This window comes from Condylura cristata, unplaced genomic scaffold (assembly GCF_000260355.1).
Source record: "Condylura cristata isolate star-nosed mole 26May11 unplaced genomic scaffold, ConCri1.0 scaffold00030, whole genome shotgun sequence".
In the NCBI taxonomy this organism is placed as follows: Eukaryota; Metazoa; Chordata; class Mammalia; order Eulipotyphla; family Talpidae; genus Condylura; species Condylura cristata.
This window is the reverse complement of record NW_004567131.1, coordinates 7,487,180-7,515,027: the sequence shown is the minus strand read 5'-3', so window position 1 is coordinate 7,515,027 and position 27,848 is coordinate 7,487,180. Positions and strand designations below refer to the sequence as shown.

The 27,848-nt window shown below is 40.3% G+C and overlaps 1 protein-coding gene and 1 long non-coding RNA gene across 6 annotated transcripts in view; both read left to right on the top strand.

Moving 5' to 3' along the window:
- The window catches only part of LOC105854237, a 135,286-nt gene extending 124,069 nt beyond the window's left edge, over positions 1 to 11,217 (top strand). Inside the window, exons 5-6 of the long non-coding RNA XR_001145939.1 lie at positions 4,440 to 4,528; positions 11,199 to 11,217. This is a non-coding gene — a long non-coding RNA (uncharacterized LOC105854237). The remainder of the gene's footprint in view (positions 1 to 4,439; positions 4,529 to 11,198) is intronic.
- A 6-nt stretch (positions 11,218 to 11,223) lies between these two features.
- Positions 11,224 to 27,848, top strand: part of SVIL (supervillin) — a 75,172-nt gene continuing 58,547 nt past the window's right edge. For 2 of the 5 annotated variants that reach the window (XM_012731336.1, XM_012731334.1), the window contains exons 1-4: positions 11,224 to 11,256; positions 11,374 to 11,525; positions 16,682 to 17,357; positions 24,479 to 24,559. In XM_012731336.1, coding sequence (XP_012586790.1) covers positions 11,249 to 11,256; positions 11,374 to 11,525; positions 16,682 to 17,357; positions 24,479 to 24,559 — 917 coding nt within the window. In that variant the 5' untranslated portion in view covers positions 11,224 to 11,248. Of the gene's footprint in view, positions 11,257 to 11,373; positions 11,526 to 16,681; positions 17,358 to 24,478; positions 24,560 to 26,658; positions 27,529 to 27,848 lie in introns of all 5 variants that reach the window. The other 3 variants (XM_012731337.1, XM_012731335.1, XM_012731338.1) reach the window with 2 other exon arrangements.

Below are 27,848 nucleotides of genomic sequence, written 5' to 3'. Positions count from 1 at the left end.
CCCGCTGTACCACCAGGGAGGGCCTAATTGTATATATTTTTTACATTGTTCTTTATTTTTGTACAATGTATGCTTTTTCATCTCGGTTTGTAGTCCCTGTGGACTTCCCACCACCACTTCACCCGGGTGCCATCCCCATCACCCTTGTATTCTTCTAAACCCTGTCTTGATCTTACTTCCCTTTCCTCTTCCCCTACAGAATGTCTCTGATTTATAGTTGTTTGTTGACTTTGATTTTTACTTTATTATAATTACTTTTGTTTTTTCCTAATCCCTTATATTCCTCCTAAAAGTAAAACCATTTGGTATTTTTCTTTTTCTGTCTGGCTTAATTCACTGATCATGATCCCTTCCAGCTCCATCCATGTTGCTGCAAATAGTATGCACTTATCTTTTTTGGTTGCTCAGTAATATTCCACTGGTTGGGAGAAAATTACTAATGATAAGGGACTGTTCATAAAGATCTACAAAGAGCTGATGAAACTCAGCAAAAACAAAGTGAACAATCCAATCAAAAAATGGGCAGAAGAGCGAAAAAGATATTTCTCCAAAGAGGAAATGCAGATGGCCAACAAGCATATGAAAAAATGTTCAACATCACTTGTAATAAGGGAGATGCAAATCAAAATCACAATGAGATACCATCTCACCCTAGTGAGAATTGCACATATTAAAGAAAACTAGCAACAACAAATGTTGACAAGGATGTGAAGATAAAGGAACTCTCTATGCTGCTGGTGGCAATGCAAACTGGCCCAAACACTATGGAAAGCTGTTTAGAGGTTTCTCAAACAGCTAGCTTCCATATGACCCAACAATTCCTCTCTTAGGTATCTACCCAGAGATCTTGAATCATGGCCACAAGGCCCAACATTTCTCCTTGTTCATTCTACCTGATCATCTTCAGAATTTAGCAGTTACTTAGTTGGAGGCAAGACAGGCAGTAGAAGCCAAGACAAAGTAGAGCGATGGACATGTGGGGTCCAGTAATAAGTTTTCCTTAAAGATGGAAGCTTAGGGCCCTCCCTGGTGGTGCAGTGAGTTAAAACACAGCACTAAGAAGCTAAAAGTCACTTCAGCACGAGTTCGATCCCTGCCCCAGAGTTGATCCACATGGCATGGCAGACCTCTCCTGACCTGCCCGCTGCACCCCTCAGCTCTGTACTTCATGGATCTGCCTGTTCTGCTCCCCACTCTGTCTCTAGTGAAGCCTCTCACCGCCCCTGCACCTCTGGCTTGTACCCCAGTTCTGTAAGCATAAATAAATAAATCTTAAAGGAAAAAAAAAGATGGAAGCTTAAAAACAGAATATAAATACATACAAATATACTGGTATTTTCATACATGTATGCAAGGTGAGCAAAGATGAGAGTGTTTTTCCCTAGTTTTATATTATTAAAAATAAGGAAAGGGGCCCTCCCTGGTGGCACAGCGGGTTAAAGCACTGCACTGAGAAGCCAAAGCCAGTTCCGCATGAGTTCGATTCCCGCCTGCCCCGGAGGAGATCCACATGGCGTGGCAGACCTCTCCTGACCGGCCTCTCCTCAGCAGTGTATTTCGTCGATCTGCCTGTTCTGCTCCCCACTCTCTCTCTGGTGAATCCTCTCACCCTTCACATCTCTGGCCTGTACCCCAGTTCTGTAGGAATAAATAAATAAATCTTTAAAAAAAAATAAGGAAAGGGAAGAGAGGAAGTTTCTAGATAATGTTATTAAATACATGCCTTTCTAATTATTCTCATTTGTAATGCTGTTTGCCCCAACTGTCATAACAAAGGTGTATAAAGTACTCATAAAATAATTCTGGGTGAGTTGCAGTACACATTCATAGTAGACATTCATTCATTCACATGTGCTTTTTATTTAAACAATCAATACTCTTAATAAAAGACTTGCATATGTGCTACTATTTTTTTAAGATTTATTTACTTATACATACAGAACTGGGGTACAGGCCAGAGGTGCAGGGGTGGTGAGAGGCTTTACCAGAGACAGAGTGGGGAGCAGAACAGGCAGATCCTGAAGTACACTGTTGAGGGGAGCAATGAGCGGGTCAGGAGAGGTCTGCCACGTCACGTGGATCACCTCTGGGGCAGGGATCGAACTATGCTGACGTGACTTTAGCTTCTTAGTGCTGTGCTTTAACCCACTGCACCGCCAGGGAGGGCCCATATATGCTACTTTTAATAAAACTCTTACATGTGTGCTGCAGACCAAAACACAAACAACAACAACAACAACAAAACAAAAAACCAGGGTATCCTGAAGGAAATGTCAGAGCTGTCTATCACAGATTTGGTGCCAAGTAGGAAAGGTACCTAATCTGGGGGTTCTTCCTTGAGAAAATGATCATTAAACTGCAGTCCAGGTCAGGAGCAAAACTCAGTCAGGATGGAAAAAGGGTGGAGAGAAGAGAATTCAAGAAGTTGAGGGAACAGCTTCTTCAGTAAGCCCTGTTAGACATGAGATTTTCCTAACAGCACTTTGGCTTTCCATTGGTTTCTAACCAGCCATGAGAAGGCCGGGCTTTATATTGGTATAACACTATTTGTACCTTTATCAAAAAAGTAAGTGCATTTGAAACTAGCAGGTATCCAGTGATGATTTGTGAATCCCACTATGTAAAATTCAGTAAAATGTTTTAAGAGTTATTTTGTCTTTATTTGTAGTTTCATTGAGTTTACTGATAAGCAGAAAAAGCGGGGAGGAGATACATACAGATGTGTATTTTTTAAAACATAATATTTATATAGCAGGGTCAGCCTGGGAAGCTGAATATTTCAGGGATTGCATTATTTCATGTTAATATAGAAATTTTTCTTGGAGTTTTTCAAAGAAAGGACAGAACTTTACCAAAATATTTTAAAAGAAATTGAATGATCAATCAATAATAAATTAAAACAGCATTCCTTAGCAGAAATTTATTCTTAAGGATGCAGCTAAAACAAAGTGCTAAAAAGACTTGTCACTGCGCTGTTATTCACTATTTAGAGGTTAGTGCTAGCTCAGAGTTTCTGACCTATGTAGGTGACCTAAGTAGGATCTTTAGAAGTCTGGAGAGTGATTTATTAAGACTCCTTATTCTAAAGATATTTTCTTAAATAATGCTGATATATGGCACTCAAGTTTATGAAAATAAACCATACATATTTATAAGCAATAATTAAGATTTCTGATGAGCTTGGTTCTAGGAAAATGGGATTATTGGTGTGTTGCACTTACATTTCCCATGCCATGCACATGCATTCTGCAGTCTCTTCCTCAGCCTCTGGAAATGTGCTCTTGCAGAGCAAAGACACCTGTAGTGGGGAAGTCAGCTGTATGTTGAGTACAGTTTCAGGCCCATTGTTCATCTTGCGGGCAGTGATTCTGCTGTTGGGGAATATTTGTGTTCTGTTTTCTTAGGTTAGCATTCCTTTTTTCCAAGGCAGCAGCTCACTGACTTCCCAAATTCCAGGCTGATTCCTAGGGAAGACGGTGGCGATGTGTGTGCAGCCCACCTGGGACACCTGGGCCTGGGGTTAGAGCAGGAGCTATTTGTACTTTGTGTACTCCTGTTGCTAAATATGTGTTCTTGGCACATCATTTCACAGTTTCCTAATCTGTAAAAAAGGATGTTAATAGCTTCAGTGGTGTGCTGGCAGGGCACCACCGGCCACCCCATCCTAGCCTTGTGCTCTTCTCTTCTGCTGTGAGTTCAGTGAGTCCCTGTGGATACCATGAAATTGACCATGCTGAGAGCTAATTCTGCAAGGCAGGTACTTTGTCTGGGAGAGGGGTGAGCAAGAAAAAGGAGCCAGTTGTTAAATGTCCACCCACACATCACTCAGACCTCAAGGTCTTGTGAAGATAATTAAGATAATACCTGGAATATGCTGAGTAGAGAAGAAAAGTACCTATAGGTGCTCCATCCCTTTATTCCTTTCCCCTTTCATTTCCTCTTTTCTTTTTCAAGATACGCTTTTATGATTTTTTCAGACCTGTTCACCAAGCTTTGATCTCTTGGTTGTTTGAGGGCATTTGTTACTTTATTACAATTTTAACACCGGAAAAAAGCATGTCAATCACCTAGACAAGACCTGGTTTTCTGAGAGAAAGGAATGCAAGCACAGAAAACTTGAGAGATTGATCCCTTCTTAGGCAAAACAAAAATCATCTAAAATGTTATCATTTTGAGCCAAGACCCCAGTTTAGGAATGCTGTACCATGCCAGCAGCCTGTGCTTATGTAATTACTTAGTGACACAAAAGAATCCTATTACATCAATACAAATAAATGAAAAATTTACCAAATAACTCCCTATTAAAAATTTTTTATTTGTAATTTATATGCACATATGTCATTATTTACAATAGCACATTTATGTTTGAATTTTTTTCAGTTACCATAAATCTGCATTTAAATCAACTTTAAACATTATGTTAATAAAATAATTTTTAGCTTTCAGAACGAGTTCTTGCTTGAAGAGAAAGACCAACTTGCTAACCACGGAAGAGTTGATACTAAGCTCTTAATTGTACTTCCTAAAGGTAAGAACTGTTGTAAATGCTTAACCAGTGTCCTGGGCATATAAGTATTGTAATAATCTGATTTTCTTTGAGGATAACTCTCTCACTCACCTCCAGCTTGCACTCTTCTTTGTGAGTATTCTCTATCTCAAACAATTGACCTTAATGGAAGTACCTCTTTTGCATTTTTTTAGCCTTGCCTTTTTGCATGGCTTTTCCTTTTCTCTTTAGGAATTCTTAAGTTTTCTCAGGGGCTCACTGGGGAGGATGAGAGATGGATGGAGAATCAACCTGACCTTCTTTCTCTCCTACCCTTCTCCTTTCCAAGAGCAGTGAGTGCTACTCATGACCAATCTTCTCTCACTCCTTCCAGCTTCCCAATGGTAGGTACCTCCCTTCTGGACCATACACACCAGCTGCAGACTATACCTTAATCTGCTCTCCTTCCACAAGAGGTGTTCATGTGTTCAATGACTTAGTGTTTTTATTGGCACAGATGCATATGCAGTAACATTTGCCTCTGCTATCTGCCAGCTACCTCTAGTTTGAATGTCAACATTTTCTGGCCTTTGCTCTACCAACCAGCACAAGGAATGATTATTTAGTACCAGCTCACAAAATGTATTCAACCTAAATGAACTGTGTAACCAGTACTTTCTTTTTTCTTTATTAATCTTTTTTCTTGCATTGTCGCAGTCCATATAGTTCTCCCACCACCATATTGCCCATGAGCCATGACGGTGTTCCCTGGTGCTCATCCCTCCTCTGGCTTGCCCCTTTCCTTCCCTTCTGTGCTGAGTGCCTCAGTTTTCTGTGGTCAGCTTCAGTCTCCACTTTTCCTTCATCTTATGTTTGGTTTCTCTCTATTCCACGTATAGGTGAGACCATCCGATATTTATCTTTTTCCTTCTGACTAATTTTGGCTAACATGATCCTTTTCAGCTCCATATTGTCACAAATGGCAAGGATGTATGAAAGGTTGCTAACAAGTGTCAGAGCAACTTACCCCTAAATTTCATCTCAATTCTCCCATATTCTTGGGGAATCAGGCAAGACAATGGCAGAGTAAGGATACCAGAACCACCTTCTCCATATGCTTAGAACTAGATTGCAGTAGAACAAAACCAAAAAGCAGCCCGCATACACCAGCACAAGGGAGCTGGGTAGGGAAAGCCTTAAGGGAGCCCTGTTTATAGTTCTACAGAGGCAGGACAACCTACAAGAGGGAGAAGTTAGAGCCCCCACAGTTTTTGGCTTGGCTGCGCACCAGTATCAGGGTCCCCTAGGACCTGACACTGCACTGGATAAGAGGATGTGGAAGTCGGCACCCAGTACAGGGGGGTGCACTGTCGGAGAACTGCCGGGCTGGAAGTCCAGAGTCAGGATTACCGGCTTGAGCCGACGGTCTCAATATAAAACAGCTGGTGCCTGGGGGGTGGGGAGGAATTAGAATCTCTTGCATCTCCTCAGTAACACAGCAACTACTCAAAGCAAGCAAGACTGAGATATTCAAAACACCTGCCAACCCCACCCCAGGACTACAACCCAAATAACAAAGAACATTTTGAGTATACTAGAACTCAGGTACCTGTTCATAACAAGAACAAACACCTCCGGATAAGACTGTGCTGGAAATGAAAATAGAACTGAAACCATGCAAAACCTGGGGGATGTCATGGTTTGTGGGTCCTCACCTGTGCACTGACAACTGCAAGATGTGACACAGACTCATTGCAACAACAACAGGGATTATTTTCAAAGGGGTTATTGGGGGAGGAAGAGAGAAAGGAGTTTCCAGGCAATTAGTGACCATTCATCCTACCCCAGATAGTGTCTGCAGTATCCAGGAGTCCAAACCGTCAGCTGCTTATGCACGGCAGGCCCTTTGGTAAGAGCCTGCAGCTGGAGCCACACCAATCAGTGGTGGATCAGGACCCAGCTCACGGTGGCAGCTTGAGGTGATCACAGGTGGTGATGCTGAAGGAGGCAGCACCAGCAGCCAGTGGCACCTGCTAGGGTCTGGTGGACCACACCAGAGGCAGCAGCAAAGTGGGTGATCCTGGCATGCTGGAGGCAGGAGTTGTTGACGGTCAGGCAGTGATGCCAGTGATGTAATTTGTGATAAAGCAGCTATGACCATACACTGGGAAAAGGACAGTCTCTAGTAAATGGTGCTGGAAAAATTGGAAAGTCACACTTAAAAGAAAGATCACTTACTAGCTCCATACACAAAAATAAACTCCCAGTGGATTAAAGATTTAGATATAACACCTGAAATAATAAAACATGTAGAAGAAAACATGGCGATATATTCCATGATATCGATGATAAAGATTTCTTTGGTGACTCAATCCCGATGGCAAGGAACCAAAACCAAAAATAAACCATTGGCATTACCTCAAATTTAAAACCATTTATACAGCAGAAGGAAATATGAGACACTTAAAAAGACCCCTTATTAAATGGGGGAAAATAATCACACACTATGTAAGTAGCAAGGGGTTAATATGCAAGAGGTATAAACACACACAGCTCATTTAGTATGGGCAGAAGATAGGAACAGACAATTCATCAAAGATGGCCAGAAGGCCAATACATGATGAAAAATGTCCCTCATTGTTCCCCAAAGAGAGATGCAGGTGAAAACCACAATAACATACATTTTCATGCCTGTGAGGATGGCACACATTAAAAAGACCTCACTGGCAAGTGCTGGACCTTTCCAGGCAAAAAAGGACCCGCTTCCAAAACTGTTGGTGGGAGCTTAAACCCGTGTAACCTTTATGACAGCCATCTGGTCTTACTTTACGAAGCCCAGAATGGAAGCACCATTCAACCCACCATTCCCACTCTTGGGCAGACCTCCAAAGACGACAAAGCCATCCATGCAGAAAGCCACAGTTCCCAGTGTCACAGCAGCACTAATCACAATAGCCTGTACATGGAAGTTGTCAAATGTCCACTTATGGCCTGGATCAAGAAGATGTGGTATATCCACACCATGAGTACTATATCACTTCAAGAAAAGGTGGGATGCAGCCATTCTTGACAAAACAAAGAGAAGTTGAGAAAATTCTGTGTAGATGTAGAAGGCAAGTCAGAGTAATACAAGCAAACCCTGGACATGTACATAGCAGACAATTTGAAAACATAAAACACTTAGAAACCAGTGGACATCAACAAACAGGTGAAGGCTCAGAGGCTAAAGGAAGACTGAAGGGGACGATCGAGGCTGTAGAGGAGGTTGATTTCTAGACTATGCTCTTTATGACTTAGGTCACATGTGTTTGGCAAGACTCACATATTACCAGCAATCTTTTCATTTTTTATCAAGACCCACATATTACCAGCAATCTTTTCATTTTTCATCATGACAGGCTAATGGTATTATTAACTTTTGGCAACATAATGCTAAAGACAATAATTGATTATATGTTTTAATGGCTTAGGGTTTTGTTTGGAAGTTTCTGTTCATTTAGTGAGGGTTCTTGCTTCTGTGAAATCGAATGTTTAAATAGTTTTTTTTCTAAAAAAACGTTTGAATGTAGGCTTAGAGTGTGGTGGTGGACCCCCGTGCCAGTCACTGAAATAACCTTGGTGTGACTGTCTAGCAGGCAACTGCCTATTTGAAAACTTTCTCTGGGATCAGTGGTTCTCCGTCTACCATAGCACCATCCAGAGGGAGGCTTCAGAAATGTATGGGGACATTTTTTTTTTTTTTGTCATAGCAACCGGGGCATTTGGCAACAAGTAGGAGAGGCAGGGCCACCCAGCATCCTGTTGTGCCCAGTGCACAACAAAGCAATTTCCCACTCAAAGGCCATCAGCACCCCCAGGCTGAACTTGATCTATAACAGAACCAACATTCTGAGCCTGGCTCTGATGAGGTACTCCTTGTATGTCCGATGGCTACCCTGAGACTTCTAATCGCCAGCAGTGAATGACTGTCAGATGACATATTCATGGTGGGTTTCTCAGCTTGTTTTGTCAAGAAGGAGAGGTCACCAAGGACAGCAGGATAACTTGACTTGTCCACGCTCTTTTCTCTCACTGTCCCAGGCTTCTTGGAGTTCACTTTCATGATGAACTATATTCTGACTCTGCCTGCTCATATTGCCAGTCTTTGCACAGTTTTGAAGCAAGTTGTAATGACACTAGGAAATGTACAGTTTATTGTGGGTAGAGTGTTTGCATCATCTCCTTGTTGATAGTTCTGTTGACAAGTTGGGAAATAGGGGATATTAGAAAGCAACATATTGCTTAGCTTTTTCATTGTACTGCTGGAATTGTCTCCCCATATTTTAAAAGGACAGCATTCTCAGGAAAAGGAGAAGAAAAAAAAAAAAATAGAGATACCGGCATAGGCAGGCAGCTGAGTTGCCACAGATGCTTTGCAAAGGGAAAAAAGTTCTTAAAAACAAACTCCTGCATAGTCCCAGGTGAGCAGGAGAGTGTGCTGTTGGAGTTTTTAAAGATGTCTTTAGTTTATACATAAAATTTAAAACTTTAGTGAACAGATTTTCAGTCTCAAGTTAGCACAAAAAGCATATCGTAAGCTTTCCTCATGGAGGTAGCACGTTGCTCTGTGTGTAGCACATTCACATTTTGATAGTTACTATGTCTTAGACCACATGGACTCCTATAACAAAATATCACAGACTGGGCTTTCTATAAATAGCAAAAATGGATTGCTCATAGTTCCAGAGGCTGGGTCAGCATGATCAGGCTGGTAAGGACCCTCTTTGGGGGTGCAGACAGCCAAATTCTTCTCATTCCCTCATATGAGGGAGGGGAGGGGTCAAGGAGCTCCTTTTTACAAGGTCACTCAATAATCCCAACTGTGAGGGCAAAGTCCAATCACTTCCCAAAGCTCCCCACCTCCTAGAACTATCATCTTGGGGAGGCTAGGAGCTCAACATACAAATTTTAGGGAGAAGGCACATTCAGACCATAGCAAACCTAGCAAGAATTATTTTGGCGGAGAAAAGGCAAGTGCTGTTATGGTCAGCACCCTATAAATGCACTCTGTTTCTCGGTTACGAGTTTGAGGCACTATTTTAAGACACACCTTTCAGCGTATACTTGGATTGCGGTTTCAATAGCTTCTTCAGCGGTCCTGTAAAAATTACAATTCCTTTCTCCTGTATGGTGTTTAAACAATTAAATTGATACTCTTTGGCTTTTATTATTCTTGAAAATATTTTCAAAATACACAACCTCCCATTAAAGTTTTATCACCATAATCTCATTAAAGTGTATTTGTTAAGCTATTATTAGCCAAACTTCTTCAAAAGGCAGAACAGGATGCACCTTTATTATTGTGTCCTTGACTTCTAAATAGGAACTTCGTTAACACTGCCGAGCAAGCAGCCTCTGCCTCCAGCTGCTCTGCTTCCTTGGGAGGCCAACGGAGAGAGACCTTTTTAAAGCCGACTCTTGTTAACAAAAGTCAGTCCAACTAAAATTTTAAGGTAGCCATCATTTTAAAATAAAACATGACTCCTGTCTTTGAACATAATCAAAAGACAATATAAAAAATGTGTGTGTGTCGTTTTGACTTATGACTAAATGTGTCCACTTTAAAAAAAAAATACAAGCAGTTGAAAAATGAAGCAGTTGAAAATTGAATTCCATGTATTCATACCCTCTCCTTGGGCTGGGGCTACCAGCAGCTTCCCACCTCCGCCCCTTCCGTGGTCCTCAATAGGAGGCACTCAAATGAACCCTTATGAATTCACTTACTGAGGAGGAGGCAAGAAGAGAGGACTTTTATCTTCCACCACATTTTCCCCAACAACAGTTGTGTGGCATCTTCATAATATTCTTCTGGTCAGTATCACATGAAACCCAAATGTCAGCAAAATATTTGTCTGATCATCCAGCATTTCCAGAAGAGTTAGGGCTATTACTATACCCACCATTCACTTAAATTATCGCAAGGAGACTATTGTTAGCATTTCCTCCCAGCAAAAGGCTGTAAAGGAAGACTTAGGAACACTATTCATTTAAATTGTATTTAACCAAATATGCTACATTAGGTGTAATTGGAAACAAACAGATAGTTGCATATACTTGACAGATTAAATGACAGCATGAAATAGACATAGTAGTGTGAGTTCATGATTTTGTGGCTTGCTGATGGCCATGAGGGGCTCAAGGGGTGGGTCTTTAAATTTTGTAGATGTTTGAATTTTTCCATAATGAAAAGTTTAAACTGCTGTGTTAAACCTAATAAAATTTAAAAATAATTGAGATAGGCCTCCTCTGACTTCTGTGGATGAAATAAAACTCACTCTTATCACTCTCTTTACCTTTATTTTACTTCTTAGTTTAACCTGTGATGTGTGCAAGGGGAAGAGGGGATGGTGGTATATACTCATTCATATGGCATCTGCCTCCCTTACTGGAAGACAATCTCTACAGAAGCCTGAACTTTTGTCAGTTTTTTGTGTCACTTGTGTGGGATCCAAGAACAGAAATATGAGTTCAATGATTTGGATAGATGATGGTTGGATGGCTGGGTGGGTGGATGGGAGGGGAGGGTGGGTGGATGGATGGATGGATAAACTGATGGATGTATGAATGGATGGACGGATGGATGGATGGACGTGGATGGATAAATTTTGCATGAGTGAATAAATACTGGCTACTAAATACTAAGCTATATTTTTATATTTTTTATTTGCTTTAGTTGCAGAATTAAGAAAAATCTTTGAACCAAAGAGAAAAGAATTTTTAGAGATGAAAAGGTCAGTTATTTTTATTATAAGTAATTAAGAAGTAGAAGAGCTTGGCAAAGCAATAGTCAGTTTTCTCTTAGGACTGATTCCCACTGCTCACTATGCCTTTCTTGGTGTCTTGCACAGAAAAGAAAGAATTGCCAGGCGCTTGGAAGGAATTGAAAGCGATGCCCAGCCTATCCTCTTGCAGAGCTGCACAGGGTTAGTCACTCATCGCTTGCTGGAAGAAGACACACCCAGATATATGCGGGCCACAGATCCAGCCAGCCCCCACACTGGTGAGCATGGGAGCCTGGCCACCCCATTCCGGCAGGCTCCCGGGGGGCTCCATGCGCCCTTTTGTCTATTAGTACTAGAAAACAATATACTCCACAAAAATGAATTATGTAGGTAAAGTTACATGATAATAAATGTATTTGCTATAAACCTCAATAACACAGTCAGTTCTGCCTCCTCATGCCAGTGTGTTCCTCTAGTTCAAAGCATAAGAGGTAAGTCTCCTTGGCAAACTGGTGAGCAGTTCATAACCACTCCCTTTCGCCTGGGGCCCTCAAGGGTGGCCAGAATTGTGACCACTTCTTCAACAGAGATTGTAGTAGAGGTTTATTTTGTAAAGGTTTAAATTAGATACATTAAAAAACAGTTCAACTAAGTACATTTATTTATTTACTTTTACATCAACCTTCCACTAATCCTTTGATCCAAACACAAAAATTTTTACAATTTTCAGTAGTCATCTGTGAATTTTTTCCCCACCACTTTCCTTATATACCTTTGCCCCTTTCCCTTCATTAAAATCCTTACTAACCTCAGAGCCTTCATAGTATTTGTTGATGACCACTGGATTATGGAAGTGTTTTCAAATTGTCTGTTATACATTTGTCCAGTATTTGTTTTTGTCATTCTGACTTGCCGACCACACATAATTTTCTCAACCCCCCGCCATTTTGTCAAGAATGGCTGCATCCCACCTTTTCTTGAAGTGATATAGTACTCATGGTGTGGATATACCACATCTTCTTGACCCAGGCCATCAGTGGACATTCGGCAACTTCCATGTACAGGCTATTGTGATTAGTGCTGCTGTGACACTGGGGAACTGTGGCTTTCTGCATGGATGGCTTTGTCGTCTTTGGAGGTCTGCCCAAGAGTGGGAATGGTGGGTTGTATGGTGCTTCCATTCTGGGCTTCTTAAAGTAAGACCAGATGGCTGTCATAAAGGTTACACGGGTTTAAGCTCCCACCAACGGTTTTGGAAGCGGGTCCTTTTTTGCCTGGAAAGGTCCAGCACTTGCCAGTGAGGTCTTTTTAATGTGTGCCATCCTCACAGGCATGAAAATGTATGTTATTGTGGTTTTCACCTGCATCTTTCTTTGAGGAGCAATGAGGGATATTTTTCATCTTGTATTGGCCTTCTAGATATTCTCTTTGATGAATTGTCTGTTCCTATCTTCTGCCCATACTAAATGAGTTGTGTGTTTTTATACCTCTTGCATGTTAACCCCTTGCTAGTTACATAGTGTGTGACTATTTTCTCCCATTTAATAGGATGTCTTTTTAAGTATCTTGTATTTCCTTCTTGTATAAGCAGTTTTTAATTTGAGGTAATGCCAATGGTTTATTTTTGGTTTTGATTCCTTTCCATCGGGATTGAGTCACCAAAGATATCTTTATCATCGATATCATGGAACATATCGCCATGTTTCTTCTACATGTTTCATTATTGCAGGTGTTATATCTAAATCTTTAATCCACTGGGAGTTTATTTTTGTGTATGGAGCTAGTAAGTGATCTTTCTTTTAAATGTGACTTTGCAATTTTTCCAGCACCATTTACTAGAGACTGTCCCCAGTGTATGGTCATAGCTGCTTTATCACAAATTAGATGTTTGTATGAATATAGATTTGTTTCTGGGCTTTCAATTTGATTCCACTGGCCCATGTATCTATTTCTCAGCCATTACCCTATTGTTTTTAGTATACTTTTGCTTTGTAGTAAAATTTGAAGTCAGGTAATATAACTGATTCTCATCTTTTTTTTCCTCAGCATAGCTTTTGCAATTTGAAGCCTTTTGTGAGTTCATATTTCAATAAAATTCAACCTGTTTTGTTTACTTTCTTTAAAAAAAGATTGCTGGTATTTGGATGGGGCCTTCATTGACCTGGTATGTCATTGTATGCAGGATAATTATTTTGATTCTCCCTATCAATGGGCATGGAATATTCATTCCTCTCCTTATGTTACTGTCTCAGTCCTTTTAACAACATATTGTAATTCTCACAGGTAAATTCTAGAGAATTTTTTGAAGCAATTGTTCTTAATTTCTTTTGTTTCCTGTTGTTTGTGTTTAAAAGGCTTGGATTTGTTATGTTATTTTATAATTTGCCACCTTGCTGAATTCCTCTATTGTTTGTGACAAATTTTTGATGGATTCTTCAGGCTTTTCTATATATAGCATAACACCTCCTGAGAACATTTCAGATTCACTTGTTTGCTGTTTTTCAACCATGTAAAGTTAGTTGTGGAATTACTTTTCTAACAATTCATGAATTGGGCATCCTCTTAACAAGCAGGAAGAGCTTTGAAGAGATGTATGAGAAGGAGGATTTCATAGGCAGAAAGGAGGCAGAGAAAAGGTTGTTTTTTCCCATGGGTCTGTCAGGTAGATTACTTTATTATTGCTTATCAAGTAATTCCAGATTGGCCAGTTAAAGGTCACATGCCTGGGAGAAGCTAAAACTGTAAGTTACATAATAAGTTTTAGTTTGGTGACAAAGACCTTAACACAAGTGACACCAGTTGGTACTCATTTTCTCTCATTTAACAGGTGTGTTCCTCTTCTTGTTTGTTTAAATAGAGGGCCCACGTGCCCCGCATAAGGCAGGACTGCTCTCACGGGAACACCAAGAACAGACCTAGAATGGTTAGGACTTTGCAGTAAACATCTACTTAAGTTATTTTAATACATGGAATTTTTGGTTTGCTGCAAATTTATTTAATATTAAACATGTCTAAAGTGACTTAGCCTTCCCTTGATTATGTAGCATCATTGTTAGGGGCAGTGTGACTATTTTAAACCTGTTTTCTCCACGCCTGTCCCTGCTCCTGTTGCTCTCTATTGCAGCTTTTTATAACCTGATTTTCTAGTTTCTTCCTCAGAGAGGGCTGTAAGTATCACTCCATAATGCATCAACTTTCTTATCACTGCATTTTATGAGCTTCTATTGTCATTAAACTAGAGAACTAATTTTTTTTTTAATTATACACATGGAAAGTCAAGAATAGACAAAAGTTACCAAAATTTATATTGGCAAAATTTACCCTAGTATAACATCACTCATTAGTGAGAAAAGGAAAATTTACATAATAAAATGGTGTTCTGATCATGGAAAAACAGTGGAGAGAGGGAAAGGACATATCCTTCTTATCATTTCCTACCAAACATAAAAATAAGTTCCAGTTAATCGCATCATTATTTTTTTTAAAGATTTATTTATTTATGCATACAGAACCGGGGTATAGGCCAGATGTGCAGGGGTGGTGAGAGGCTTCACCAGAGACAGTGGGGGGCAGAAAAGGCCAACTGATGAAGTACACTGCTGATGGAAGCAGCAGGCAGGTCAGGAGAGGTCAGCACGCCATGTGGATCATCTCCAGGGCTGGGATCGAATACATGCTGAAGTGGCTTTAGCTTCTTAGTGCTGTGCTTTAACCCACTGTGCCACCAGGGAGGGCCCACATCATTAATTTTAAGAAAGCAATAACATAAAAACATAGGTGACTATTTCATTCAAGTTAAATGGAGAAAGAGCCAAAGCCCAGAAAAAGCTGAAGAAATTACAAATGACCACCTCAATTATTTGACTGCATAAGAGTATCTGTGTTCCAAAGAAAATCTAATGTAAGGATTTCACAAAAAATTAGACAAGTGAGTTTGAAAATACTCATGAATAAGATTTTGAAAAAGGGATCATATTCCCTTTTAACCTAGTTAACACTAGGTCCTTCCTGGTGGCACAATGGGTTAGGACACAGCACTGCAAGCTAGTCACAGCTGCTTCAGTGTGAGTTCGATCTCCAGTCCCAGAGACTGGCAGACCTCTCTTGACCGGCCCGATGCTCCCCTCAGCAGTGTACTTTGTCAATCTGCATGTTCTGCTCCCCACTCTATCTCTGGTAAAGCCTCTCACCGCCCCTGCACCTCTGGCTTTTACCCCATTTCTGTATGCATAAATAAATAAATCTTTAAAAAATAATAAAATAAAAGTTGACACCAACTAATGAAAATGACATTATGAATCAATAGACTATAGAGCAGTAAGCTTGATCAGGTATTGCCAGAAGGAAGAGATAGTAGTTAATGCAAATGAATAATAAAGAATTGCAAAATATATCTACTCTCATTTTCTCATAGACAAAGGAAAAATTTTTTAAATTAAAACTGTAGAGAGCACATACTGAAAATTTAATTGTAAATACAGATCTTATATAAATTAATTTGGCAAATTAGCAGATAACTTAAAATGAAGTGTTCTTTGGTTAAACTATTTTACTTTTTGCTATTGTGGTGGTAATCAAAAATCAAACTGATTTAAAGTTAGGGATGACTTAAATATCCAGCAATGTGAGAAAGGTTAAGTTAACTGTAAAATGGCTAGTGGATAGAACATTACTAAGTCTTAAAAAAAATAATGTCTTCAAAATATAGATCTTCAAATATAGGTAGATGTTTTACATATAGTACATTAATGTTATATAAGATTAATTATTTTATGTACAAAAAAGAGAAAAAATTATATAAAGAGAAGAGAGAATATACAGAAATGTTTGGCATACTACCAGTTCATTATTTTAGGTTAGTGATTATGGCGATTTGAGCTTTTACTTTCTTCTGTTTCCTGTTAGACATATTCTACATAAGCATGAGTGCTTTAGTTGGAAAAAGTTACTTTTCTAGAAAGGAAAAACAACCCTGGTGAATATTGACATGTGTCTTTATTGTTATGGTTACTATCAGATCCTGTGAAACCACAACCTGTCACTTGTCTAATTACAGAAGTTTGCTATTTGTTATCTTTTCTAGAGGGCTCTCAACTAGTCCTATGACCTCACACATGAAATATTTATTAAACTCAAAAGCAAAGAAAGTAAATAAGAGGGAATAAGCGCCGACCAGCAAGAAGGCAGTGCCCGAGAGTGAGGGGACTGAGCTTTAATTGAGGATGTGGTTTTCACAGATTGGGGGACCTGTGAAACACTCACACTTCGTGGTTTTCACTGCAGGTCTTCAGCACCCCAGCTAAGTCATTGGTCACTGGCATGTGAGAAAATGGTCCTTCCCAATGTGGGCACTTCAGTGTGCATTGTGTGTAGAGCAGAGAAGACTAAATGTGTCTTTACTTGAAAAATGTAATATCCATGTGATCTTTTGTAGGCCGATCAAATGAAGAGGAAGACACTTCTGATTCCTCTTTAGAGAAGCAGACTCAGTCCAAGCACTGCACAGAAACTTCAGGCATCCATGGTGACTCATCCAGTGGCTCAGGTGCCATGGACACCCAGGGGCTTGAGTCCAAGGCTGAACGGATTGCAAGGTACAAAGCAGAGAGGAGACGGCAGCTGGCAGAAAGGTATGGGCTAACTCTGGATTCTGAAGTCGACTCTGAATCTCCAGCTCGGTATGCCAAGTCCAGGAAGGACCCCGATGCAGTAGAGAAAAGGGGAGGAAAAACTGACAAATGGGAAGAGGCAAGCAAAGATTCAAGTTCTTCATACTCTAGGACTGAGATCATGGGCTTCAGGACCTATGCGGCTGAATCGAAGGACTGTGGGCTCCATGGGGGTGATGGTGTGTCCCACACAGAGGTGCTGCTCAACGTGGAGAATCAAAGACGAGATCAAGAGCGGAGCACCATTGAGCAAGCCCAGGACCTGGCCCCTAAGGTTGAGAGTTCCACTTCCTTCGCATTCTCCACGGGAGACTGCTCCTTCAGTGATGTGCCAAGGTCCCCAAAGCAAATACCTACCGTGCCCCTTTCCTCTCCTCGGCATTCGGGACCCGCTAGCCTCTCCTCTGGTGACCCACTTTTTCCCACTGAGGCACGATCCAGGTAAGTGCTCAGCCAGACTTTCTTGTTAATGCAGGGAAGGCCCATGTCTTCTCTGCGCTCTGGGGGCTAGAGTATGGGTGTTCTGGTCATTCTGTCCAGGTCTTGGCTCATTGGAGAAATAATAGGCGATAGGGTTTTTAAATGTCCACAATATCAAAACAGTTCCTACCAAAACAGGAAATCTTGTATTCTTGTCCTTTTTTGTTTTCAGTGTTCTTTTTTAAAATAATCAACTGAAAAAAAAATCAACTGAACAGATGCTCAAGACCTTTCTTTCATTGTGTTTCTCACCTCTCTTTAACATTTGCCTTTTCTCTTTCTTGGTTTTTCTAAAATCATCCCCAAGACTCTTTTTATTGGTTGTTTCTCTCAATGGAACTCACTACTTCAAGTCCTACAGCTGCTGTTTTTCCTCTACATCAGCTGTGACTCACCTAATTTCTTGTAAGTGAGCTACAAAACCCATAATCAATCTTTCTTCCTTTCTTTCTTTCTTTCTTTCTTTTTTACGCTACCAAGATTGTCACTATCTTTCATCCACTTAGTAAATTACATCATTAGTGGCCAGAAAATGCTGATGTCCATCATGCAGAGCTGATGCTGAAACTTGACTTGATGCAGGGAGATCTGTGACCGGTAGTGATGGTTTTGGCATGGCTCCTGTGATACAGAGCTCTGGGGGATTGGCTCAGAAGGCTAGATCAAGACACCCTCCAGAATGAGCCTTTTCTGGAAAACTGTAACATGAAATTATAGCTAACTCAGAAGGAAAGGGATAATGCTGTGCTTTTGTAGTTTATGTTTGATTGTATTTCTCATTTTCTAATAACAAGATTGAGTCCCAAACATGTCTTTAGAGCTTCAAACTTCCACGGTTTGAATTAACTGTTTAACAGTGATAGAAATATCTACAAGGAGCGATGCTGACTCTGCTTGACTCTCAGCATTCCTATCTTCAGCTCCTATCTCTGTGACAGGCAGGCTCTTCAGGGTGTGCCCCTAGTCCGGGCAGAATGTTGTCAAAAACAAAGATCTCTGAGAGTCCACTCTAACAGTAGATACCTCTAGGACTTCCTCACAGATTCATTCTAGTATTTGGAATAGAATTGTTCTAACCTTTCAGTTCCTGAAACCCAATCATCTGCCCTCCCTATTAGCTTTTGCCTCTTTTTTTTTTTCTTCCAACTCTCTAGTATCAGTTTCTGATATTGAATTGAATATGAATGTCACCAAAAATACTTGCTAGTATAAAAATCCAAATGCATGCCAGACTGTAAATGCAGTGTTGCCTCTGCACAAGTCCCTTGCCCATTCATACTTCTGTGCACATATGCAAAGCAGTCCTTAACAGTTTTCCAAATAAACAACTTTAAGCCAATAAACTGTTAATTTTAATGAGATGCTACTGTCACCAACCGTCACCTTAATAATGCTGTTTATGATTAGGAACTGTTGTTTGATTAGAGTTGGACACCCACAAGGTAAAACTGATTTTATTGTGCTGGATTTCACTTTATTTTGGTAGCAGGAAGTACTTGTAGTCTGTTGACAAAAAGGGTTATGAGGAGTTAAAACTTACTGTTGAATTGTTGGTTGTATTGAATACAAACCGAGGGCAATTCCTGTCCCCTATCAAAAGGGTAAGCACTTACTTCCTGGGAATATAGTTCTCTGCCAACCGTTGCCTTATCATAAAAACGTTCTGTTTCACCCAAGCTCACGTCTCATGGTGCACATGCTCAGGCCCTATAATCCTCTCCCAGTGGAGGGAACTTTCGCCCATGGAGAATTGTCTCTTCCCAAGATCCCTCAAACGAGATTCTCTATGTTAAATAATTTGCAACTCTTCGGACCAGAAGGAAACTTAGAGATTATTGAGTTTAAAAATACTGGTTTTAACTATGGGGAAAAAAAAAAACCCTAAAGACTAAAGAATTTAAGTAACCAGGTAAAGACTATATAGCTACTGTGGCAAAAGTGAGTTGATTATCCATCATCGCTCCTCACTCGAGCTCCCTGACTCCATCAGAGTTCCTGCCATTTTACTTTCCTCTTGCTATTTGTGTCATTTCCATTTTCCATAGCTGGGAATGCTGGGGGTTTTTTCCCTTTGAAGTTTAGAAATTTTAAGAAGACCAGCAGTATTATAGAAGCAGTATATGTGAATTTACAAAAGCTATTTAAAAGCCTCATCTTTGGGCCCTCCCTGGCGGTGCAGCAGCACTAAGAAGCTAAAGCCACTTGCGCATGAGTTCGATTCCCTCCCTCCCTGGAGGTGATCCCTATGGCGTGGCAGACCTCTCCCGACCTGCCCACTGCTCCCCTCAGCATTGTACTTCCCTCAATCTGCCTGTTCTGCTTCCAGCTCTGTCTCTGATGAAGCCTCTCACCCTCCTGCACCTCTGGCCTGTACCCCAGTTCTATATGAATAAATAAATAAATCTTTAAAAAAAAAAAAAGCTTCATCCTCACAAACAAAATGAAAACATGTACTTCTAAAAGCATTCCAATTTAGTAGGCATCTGCCCAGCGACTCCTCAGCTAAAAGGTATTTTATGGGTTACAGTTCTACAGTAGCTTCATCATTCAGGAAAACTACCTACTGAGTGCCAGACATTGTGCTACTAGATGACCAGAGCATTTGAAACAAACCAAAAAGGTAGGAGAAATAACTACAACACAAGGAGGTGGGCAGATAGGTTCTAGATCCTGCGGTTGGCTCATGCTACAGGAATATAAAGATAGTGCATCAATTCCTCTCCCTTGGAGAAGTGTTCTAGCTGATCTACATCAGACAAGTACAGGAGGCTGGGCCAGGCATGAAGGCACAGCCATTCAGTACAGACCTAGGGACGGGCAGTGTGAGGCGGGAGAGCCAGGTGGGCACCCGTTCCAGAGTGCCTACAACAAGCCATGGCCTTGTGCCTGTGGATTATGGGAAGTACTGGAAGGGTGATTGATCATGTATTTTAGAAAGATGTTGGAGGAGTTTGGAGGAGTGATGTGAAATAGAAATGACTCCTGGTAGGGAGGACCCTGAAGTGGTAGTTGCAGTGACTCAGGTATGAGATAATGCAGTCTCTGCTTCCAGGTTGGCTTTGTCATGAATTTGGTCACATTTGGCATCTCATCAAATAATCTGGAAGGTAGCAGTAATTCAATGACCAGATTTCTGGAAGGCGGATTGTTAATATGTTTGATGCAGAAAGAACGGTGGGGGAAGGCTGGATGGGGAAGGGAGACAAGAGAGATAGGTGAGAGGACTGAAGCATGGAAACAGCAGAGCATATGGACCTGGAACAGTGATTGGAAATTACAAGATGAAATTTAGTAAAGTCCTGTACTTAGAGAGGGGAAAATGTTTACAAGTTCAGGATCAGCGAAACTTGATTTAACAGCAGTTCATGGGAAATTGACCTAGGAATTTTAATTGACAGCAAGTTCTTTAAGTGACTGCCAAGATGGCCAGTGCAAGCTTGAGGTACATTAATGAAAGTGACCTGTTGATAGCGTATTCATACTGTCCATCTGTATTCTTCAGTGATCAGATTACATCTGGGTCTTTTCTTTTAACTGGGCTTTTGACAAATGAGACATGTACAGGGAGTCCACCTTCCCATCTGCCCTGCTTTCTTGAACTTTCCAAGTTTTTTTTTTTTTTTTTTTAAGATTTATTTATGTATTCATACAGAACTGGGTTATAAGCCAGAGGAGCAGGGACAGTGAGAGGCTTCACCAGAGACAGAGTGGGGAGCAGAACAGGCAGATCAAGGTAGTACACTGCTGAGGGGAGCAGTGGATGGGTCAGTAGAGGTCTGTTGTGCCATGTGGATCACCTCCAGGGCCGGGGATTGAACTCGTACTGAAGTGGTTGTAGTGCTTTCCAAGTTTTAATAAAACTTCTTTCTGTCTTAATAGACATTAGAATCATTTCTGGATTCTTTTACACATTCTCTGGTGCCTAAAATTCCCAGATCAGTCTATCTGCTCATTATCAGATTGTCATTTTACCAAAGAGTTAAAAGCTGAAGCTTGGTTTTACACAGAGAGCTCTAACATTATCATTCTGCTTTTGATTGATGATTCTGCCAAAAAGGAAGAGGAGAGAGATCATTAACCAAATGAGATAGCTCATATTCAAAAATGCAACTTCATATGCACCTCATATCTTAGGAAAAAGACCGCTGAAATGCCCATCATCCTATGAAAGACTGACATGTCCAGAAAAGGACTGTGACAATTGTCAGATCTCCTAAATGTTGTACTGTGAATATGCCAACTGGCATTATGCCAGTTGAAAGGTTGATATAGATGACCTCAGTCAGAGCTTTGCTTTAGTAGTATTTAAGAGAGGTAGATGCCTTGTGTTAGTCATTTATCTCCAGTCATTTAGCCACTTCCTAGTGTCAGTACATACCCTATGTCTCAATGTATCATTTTTGAATGAATATTCTGCTGTTTTCTATGTATTGTTAAAAATCAGCAAACTTGGAAAACTGTTTGGAGGTTCCTCAAACTGCTAAACATGGAGCTTCCCTATGACCCAGCAGTCCCACTCCTTGGTATCTACCCAAAAGACACACAAAAAAGCACTGATTCAAAAAGATACCTGCACCTCCATGTTTATTGCTGCTTTATTCACAATTGGAAAGACATGGAAACAGTCCAAATGCCCAAAAATGGATGACTGGATTAAAAAGATGTGGTACATATACACAATGGAATATTACTCAGCAACCAATAAAGAGAAACACATGTCTTTTGCAGCAACATGGATGGAGCTGAAAAAGATCATGATTAGTGAAATAAGCCAGAAAGAAAAGGAAAAATACTGGATGGTTTCTCTCATAGCAGGAATATAATGGAACAGGCGAGAAAATAATGATAATTATGAACAGCTATATACCAGAGACATTTTTGGGAGGTGGAGTGGGGAATGGGATTAAAAACAGTGGGGGGAGGGAAATGCACTGGACTATGGTGATGGCACATGGGTGATTTGGTGATGGGAAACCCAAGGGGATTGCAACTGAGATGGAAAAATGCACAAAAATATGTAAAAATAAACTATTATAATAAAAAAAAATCAGCAACTACACCAGTGCTACTTGAAATAGCCAATCTGCAAATCATTTATCAGCCCACAACCTATAAAGAAGCTGTACACTTCTTGGTGCAAACGTCAGCTGAACTAGCCCGCAGGCTGTGGCGCGCTCATCTCCATTGTGGTGTGAGCCAGGTGTCTACTCATGTCCCCCAGCAGCAATCAGAACACATGTGGAGTAGCTCATGTTTATTCTAAAGGCTCTGCCTAAAGTTGGAATTTTTATATATGTCCTGGAAACAGTTTGCTCGTAACTGTTAAACTGTGAGTAGGAATTATGATAACTGAGCTAAAACCACTGGTTGCTGTTGGAATTTTATGAATTCAGCCTCTGCTCCTGAAAGCCTGATTATAGGGGAGTCTCATGGCTAAGGAGTTGAGTCCCAAGATTACCCTAGGAAGGATGGGTAAAATCTTAAATAAGAGATAAGGAAATCCAAATCCAGCTGGCGAATGGAAGCTTGACCTATCCCAGAAAGCCTGCTCAGCACATGTCTCAGGCCTGTCTGTGCATGTCTTCTCCCTGCCCTCTTACTGGACTAGGGTATTTAGCACTGACACTAGCTGAGGACAGGGAAAAAATTGCTTATCTCACAAGTTTACTCTGATTTTTGCCCCAAGAAGACCTTGCATTTCCACCTTTTTACTACTCAAGAACTCTTCATTCTGTCTTCTAAAATGGCTATGTTTCCATCAAAATGCACATATAATTTTCATATTTTTTCCTTCTACACTGTAAGAGAATATAGGTTAGTAGTTTGAGTAATCAGTACCATGGTAATAGTAGTAACTCCTTCTCTAAGTTTTAATAAATAAATGGAGCCCAGCAAACACCCTAGTATCTATGTGTCATTTCCATTCTACAAATGATGATTCAACATATTCCTAAATAAGGTCCTCATCAATTTTTATTATTGATGAGTTAAGACCAAATATTAGTCTTACCAATGAATCTCATGTTCAGAAAGTTTCACAGCTCTTCACAGTTTATAAAACAGTTTATACAAAGTACTTGAGCGTTAGTGTAATTATGTGAGATTAGCATTTTAGAGAATGCAGATTAGGAGTTTAAATTTTCATCCTGTGTCTTGCTTTACACAGTTACCATAACATTTTTATTATATATGATTGTTCTTTAAAACATCTTTAGCCTGTGTAATTACTTTGTCATATTCAATCTTATGCTTTATTTGTGTGTTGAAGAGTGAGCATGTAAATCATCTATTATCTTACCTAGCAATTTATACACTTTTTAAAGGCTGGACGATGCCTAAATCACCTTGATTACTTCTCAGAGTCTAGCTTGATGCTTTGTACTTAGTAGGAATTGAATAAAGATTTTTCAGATAAATCACAATTAGTATTGGTAACTGTTATGTTGGTTGTTGGACTATGGTGATGGCACATGGGTGATTTGGTGATGGGAAACCCAAGGGGATTGCAACTGAGATGGAAAAATGCACAAAAATATGTAAAAATAAACTATTATAATAATAATTATTAATATCATTGAATAATATTATCATTATTCAATGATAAAGACAAAAGACATTGTCTATTAACAACTAAATATATGATCTTATTGAATTTCTTTTGTGTATTACCTTTATTTCATACATATTGTTTTGCATGGACACTATTTTCATATGTGGCTATTTACCAGCATACCTTAAATAAGCAAATGGAAGTTAACTTGTATATTTCTAATCAAACTTCTTAGAAGAGAATTGCATGTGGGCAGAATATAACTTAACAGATACATACTTTTTTTGAATTATTGAGAAAACATTTTTCTTAATGAAACTTTCTTAGATATAATCATTTATCTCTGCATTTTAGGAATGAGCCAATGTCCTGGAGATTCCATAAGTGACCTGTGGCAAAATGTGCTTATTTATTTTCAAAAAACAGGATAATTCTTTACTTAACAAAAGTCTTTAGATCTTATAGTCAAGTCTGTGTTTATGTTGACATTTTAATAGAAAGTATCTGAAGTTTTGTTTTTTGTACATGATAGTCCCGGGAAACCCAAACATGAGTGGTTTCTCCAGAAAGATTCCGAAGGAGACACACCTTCACTTATCAACTGGCCTTCCAGGTATAACCCAAGTTGAAACTCTTGGCTTATGTTTAGCAAGTGCTTGTACTTCCCCTTTGCTGTCTCACCAGTCACCCAATGCTAACTTTCCTCTCCCCCTCTTTTTAAATGGCAATGTGTTTGAAAACCATGTGTTCAAAATAGGCTGTTGGACTTAGCTTCTAGTCCTTTCTTTTCCTCTACAATTGCCTTAATTCCTGCTAATAGTAGCTCATCTTCCACCATTGACTTCCTCTTTTTGATAATTCTTAACTTCACTCTTGCTTTTCTTTTTTCTCACCAACTCACATACTTGCCAGTGGAAGGAGGGGAGCCAGGAGGACCTAAGTTTCAGGGCACTTTGGGTTGCTCTGGAGTCTGACGAACCCATCATGTCAGCACTCCACACTCCCCTCGGTTTAGCTCTCCCAGCTGCTGTGTTTTCATGTCTCTTCATTTCTAAACCAGAAGTTAATTTTCAACAGTTTGATTTAAGGCGTGTGGTTTTAAAAGTAGACAAAAACCCCTGTCATTTCATTTTTAAGGTTGGGGGCAGGGAGAGGCGGAAGGACTAAGAATGAGTAAGTCATTGGCAGGACAAAGCATTCATATATTGAGTTTCTAACAGTCACTTTGTTCTCCACTGAGGACAACATTGTCTCTGATTAGAAAGACACATTCCATAGAACTTGAGCCACTTTTCAGTCTCCTTTTGATTTACAAAGCTTATAAATATGAAAACTTCCAACACTGACTAGTCAGTAGGGAAAATAATTCAATATGCCTTTTTTCTCCTTGAATTGTTCATGGGAACTGCCCTTTATACATCCTTGATTTTTCTTTAATGAAATATACATAGCATCTATAGCTTATGCTGATAAAAGTTAGCAGAGTTTTTTCCAGGCAGTATTTGTCATTTAAGGAAATTAATAAAAATATTTCTGCTGATTAATTTTAAACAAATGAAATTTTACATTTCCCGAGAAACAACTTTTTCTGTTCCAAAAGCATTCTTTACTTTATAGAGATTAATCTCAATCAGTAATACAGTTTTCATTTCCTCCTTCTCTATCTACATAGTTCAAAAAAAAGGAAAAATATGAGCTTGTTAGCAATGTTACTCTTTGCTAAGCCCAAAACTATGTGTTTTTCAAATATTACATTTTTGCACCATACTTTCCACTTACAGAATATAGCAAGGGAGGCAGGTGAGTTGCCTGAGACCGCACAGCTAGACTGACGGAGCCAGACTTTGAACTGAGTGTCTAGGTCCCACAGCCAACGGCCTTAGAGCGACTCTGCTTCTGCAGAGCCTGTAGTTTTTAAAATGAATTTTAGTCTTGTTCTCAGATACTTAAATATCCAAGAAACAATCAGAACAATACCTCTTTAGTTTAGTTTTTAACTATGGGCATAACAGCACTTCCAAAGGGGGAGAAAACATCCTGTTCATTAATGCTTTCAACAAATACTTTTTCTCTAACATCTTGGTGCTACAATTATGAGTAATAGTGATGTCCAAATTAGCATTATGTTCTATGAATGAATGAATGTAGTCTGCATTGCATGAAAAAGCTCGTGAAAGTGTAGTTGGGTGCTTGACAAAGGGTGATTGTTGTGTCTTGAGTTCTATACCAATGGTAATGATAATCATGGTCATAAATGCACTTACCTTTCCAGGAAACAAGTTATATCAGGTCAGTAGGTGTATATGGGTCATTACCTCCACAGTCCATACATGTAGGCCTGCTGACTCAGCATCAGCCTCGTGTGCCCTCCTGCATGTTGGAGTGAATATTGATGAGTTTTCCTGTAGCCTCTGGGTTCTCAGTGAGCCTGAAGGCATCCATTCTCTTCCAGCATTGCTTCAAATTCCTCCCAGCTTTCTAAAGAGTAGAATTAGTTTTGTATCCCATTGGCATACATCTGAAAACTTACCTCCATCAACATCACTTAGCAAGTGGTGCATTTCTGACATTAAACCAGAAAATTCTCTTTTTTACAAGTTTTTCTCTCTGTGAGTTGGTTTTCATCCAATAGTGTTCTCTGCCCTGAGCATGCTTTCTTCCTGTGTAACAGTTACTCTACATTGCAACTTAAATCCTTTTTCTTTCTTAAAGAGTTAAAGTTAGAGAAAAATTGGTGAAAGAGGAAAGTGCTCGCAGCAGTCCTGAACTTGCCCCAGAGTCCTTACCTCAGAGGAGACAGCAGCCAGTGCCAGTCCATTACCTATCCCTTCAGTCAGAGAACTCGGCTTTCGAGAGGGTGATGAGCAAGGCATCCGGCTCTGCCCGACAGCAGATTCGGGGCTACACTCAGTCAGCAGATCCCATTCACACTGCCAAGCTGGTGACCTCAGAAACCCCAGAAAATGTATCTGAGTACAGCTGGGTGGGATCAGCCACCCAGAATGTCATAAAAGGTGATCTAGAAGGTGAGAGAAGGGATACCCCAGTTCTCCATAGTAGTGGATCCAAAGCAGATGAAGATGTGCCTTTCACTGAAGCTGTTGAGAAAAGCAGGAAAACACTGTCATCTTTGGAGACTCATGGATTATCAAGAAGCCACCAGCACCCCTCTGGAAATGAGGGCTTTGTTACAACCACTGTTAGCACAATCACCTTGAAACAACAAAAGGAAGCAGAGCAGCTGTCACAAGCTCAGCACCAGCCATCTGAGAGAACGGGAAGGAGCGAAGTGGTATTATATGTTCAGAGTGAGCCTGTGTCCCAGGATGCCAGGGTGACAGGTCGCAAAAGAGAAACAACTATGAAGAAGCACAAGGTTCTCGTCCGATCCCTGTCCGACTACACGGGACCCCCTCAGCTCCAGGCCCTGAACTGTAAGGACCCAGCTTCAACTCAGGAGCTCAGAAGTTCCCAAGCTGAGGAGCCCCATACAGAGGTTGGCATGCTGGATACAAGGGTCTCTGTTGCCCAGCTCCGACATGCATTTCTGGAGTCTGCCACTTCTAGCAAGAAACCTAAACTGTAGGTGATGTTTCAAACGTCTTTCAGATGTGTCACTTGCACGTCGTTGGCAGGATTATTCACTGCTCAACTTGTATGATATCCTGCACTGAGTCATATTAAGCTTAGCTCACGAGTGTGTGCAGGGCAGACCATCCAGGAAATGGCTCAAAAACTACCATTTTGCTTCCGCCTACTAATGGGGAGTAGAGGATTGGGGCTCTGGAATGTTCTACCTCCTTTACATGCATGATAGAGGCATGCAGTGGGATTCGCAGTGGCAGTGTCTGTGCCTTGACTCACTGAGATGCATAAACTTTGCTTTGTTCTTATTTTCTGTC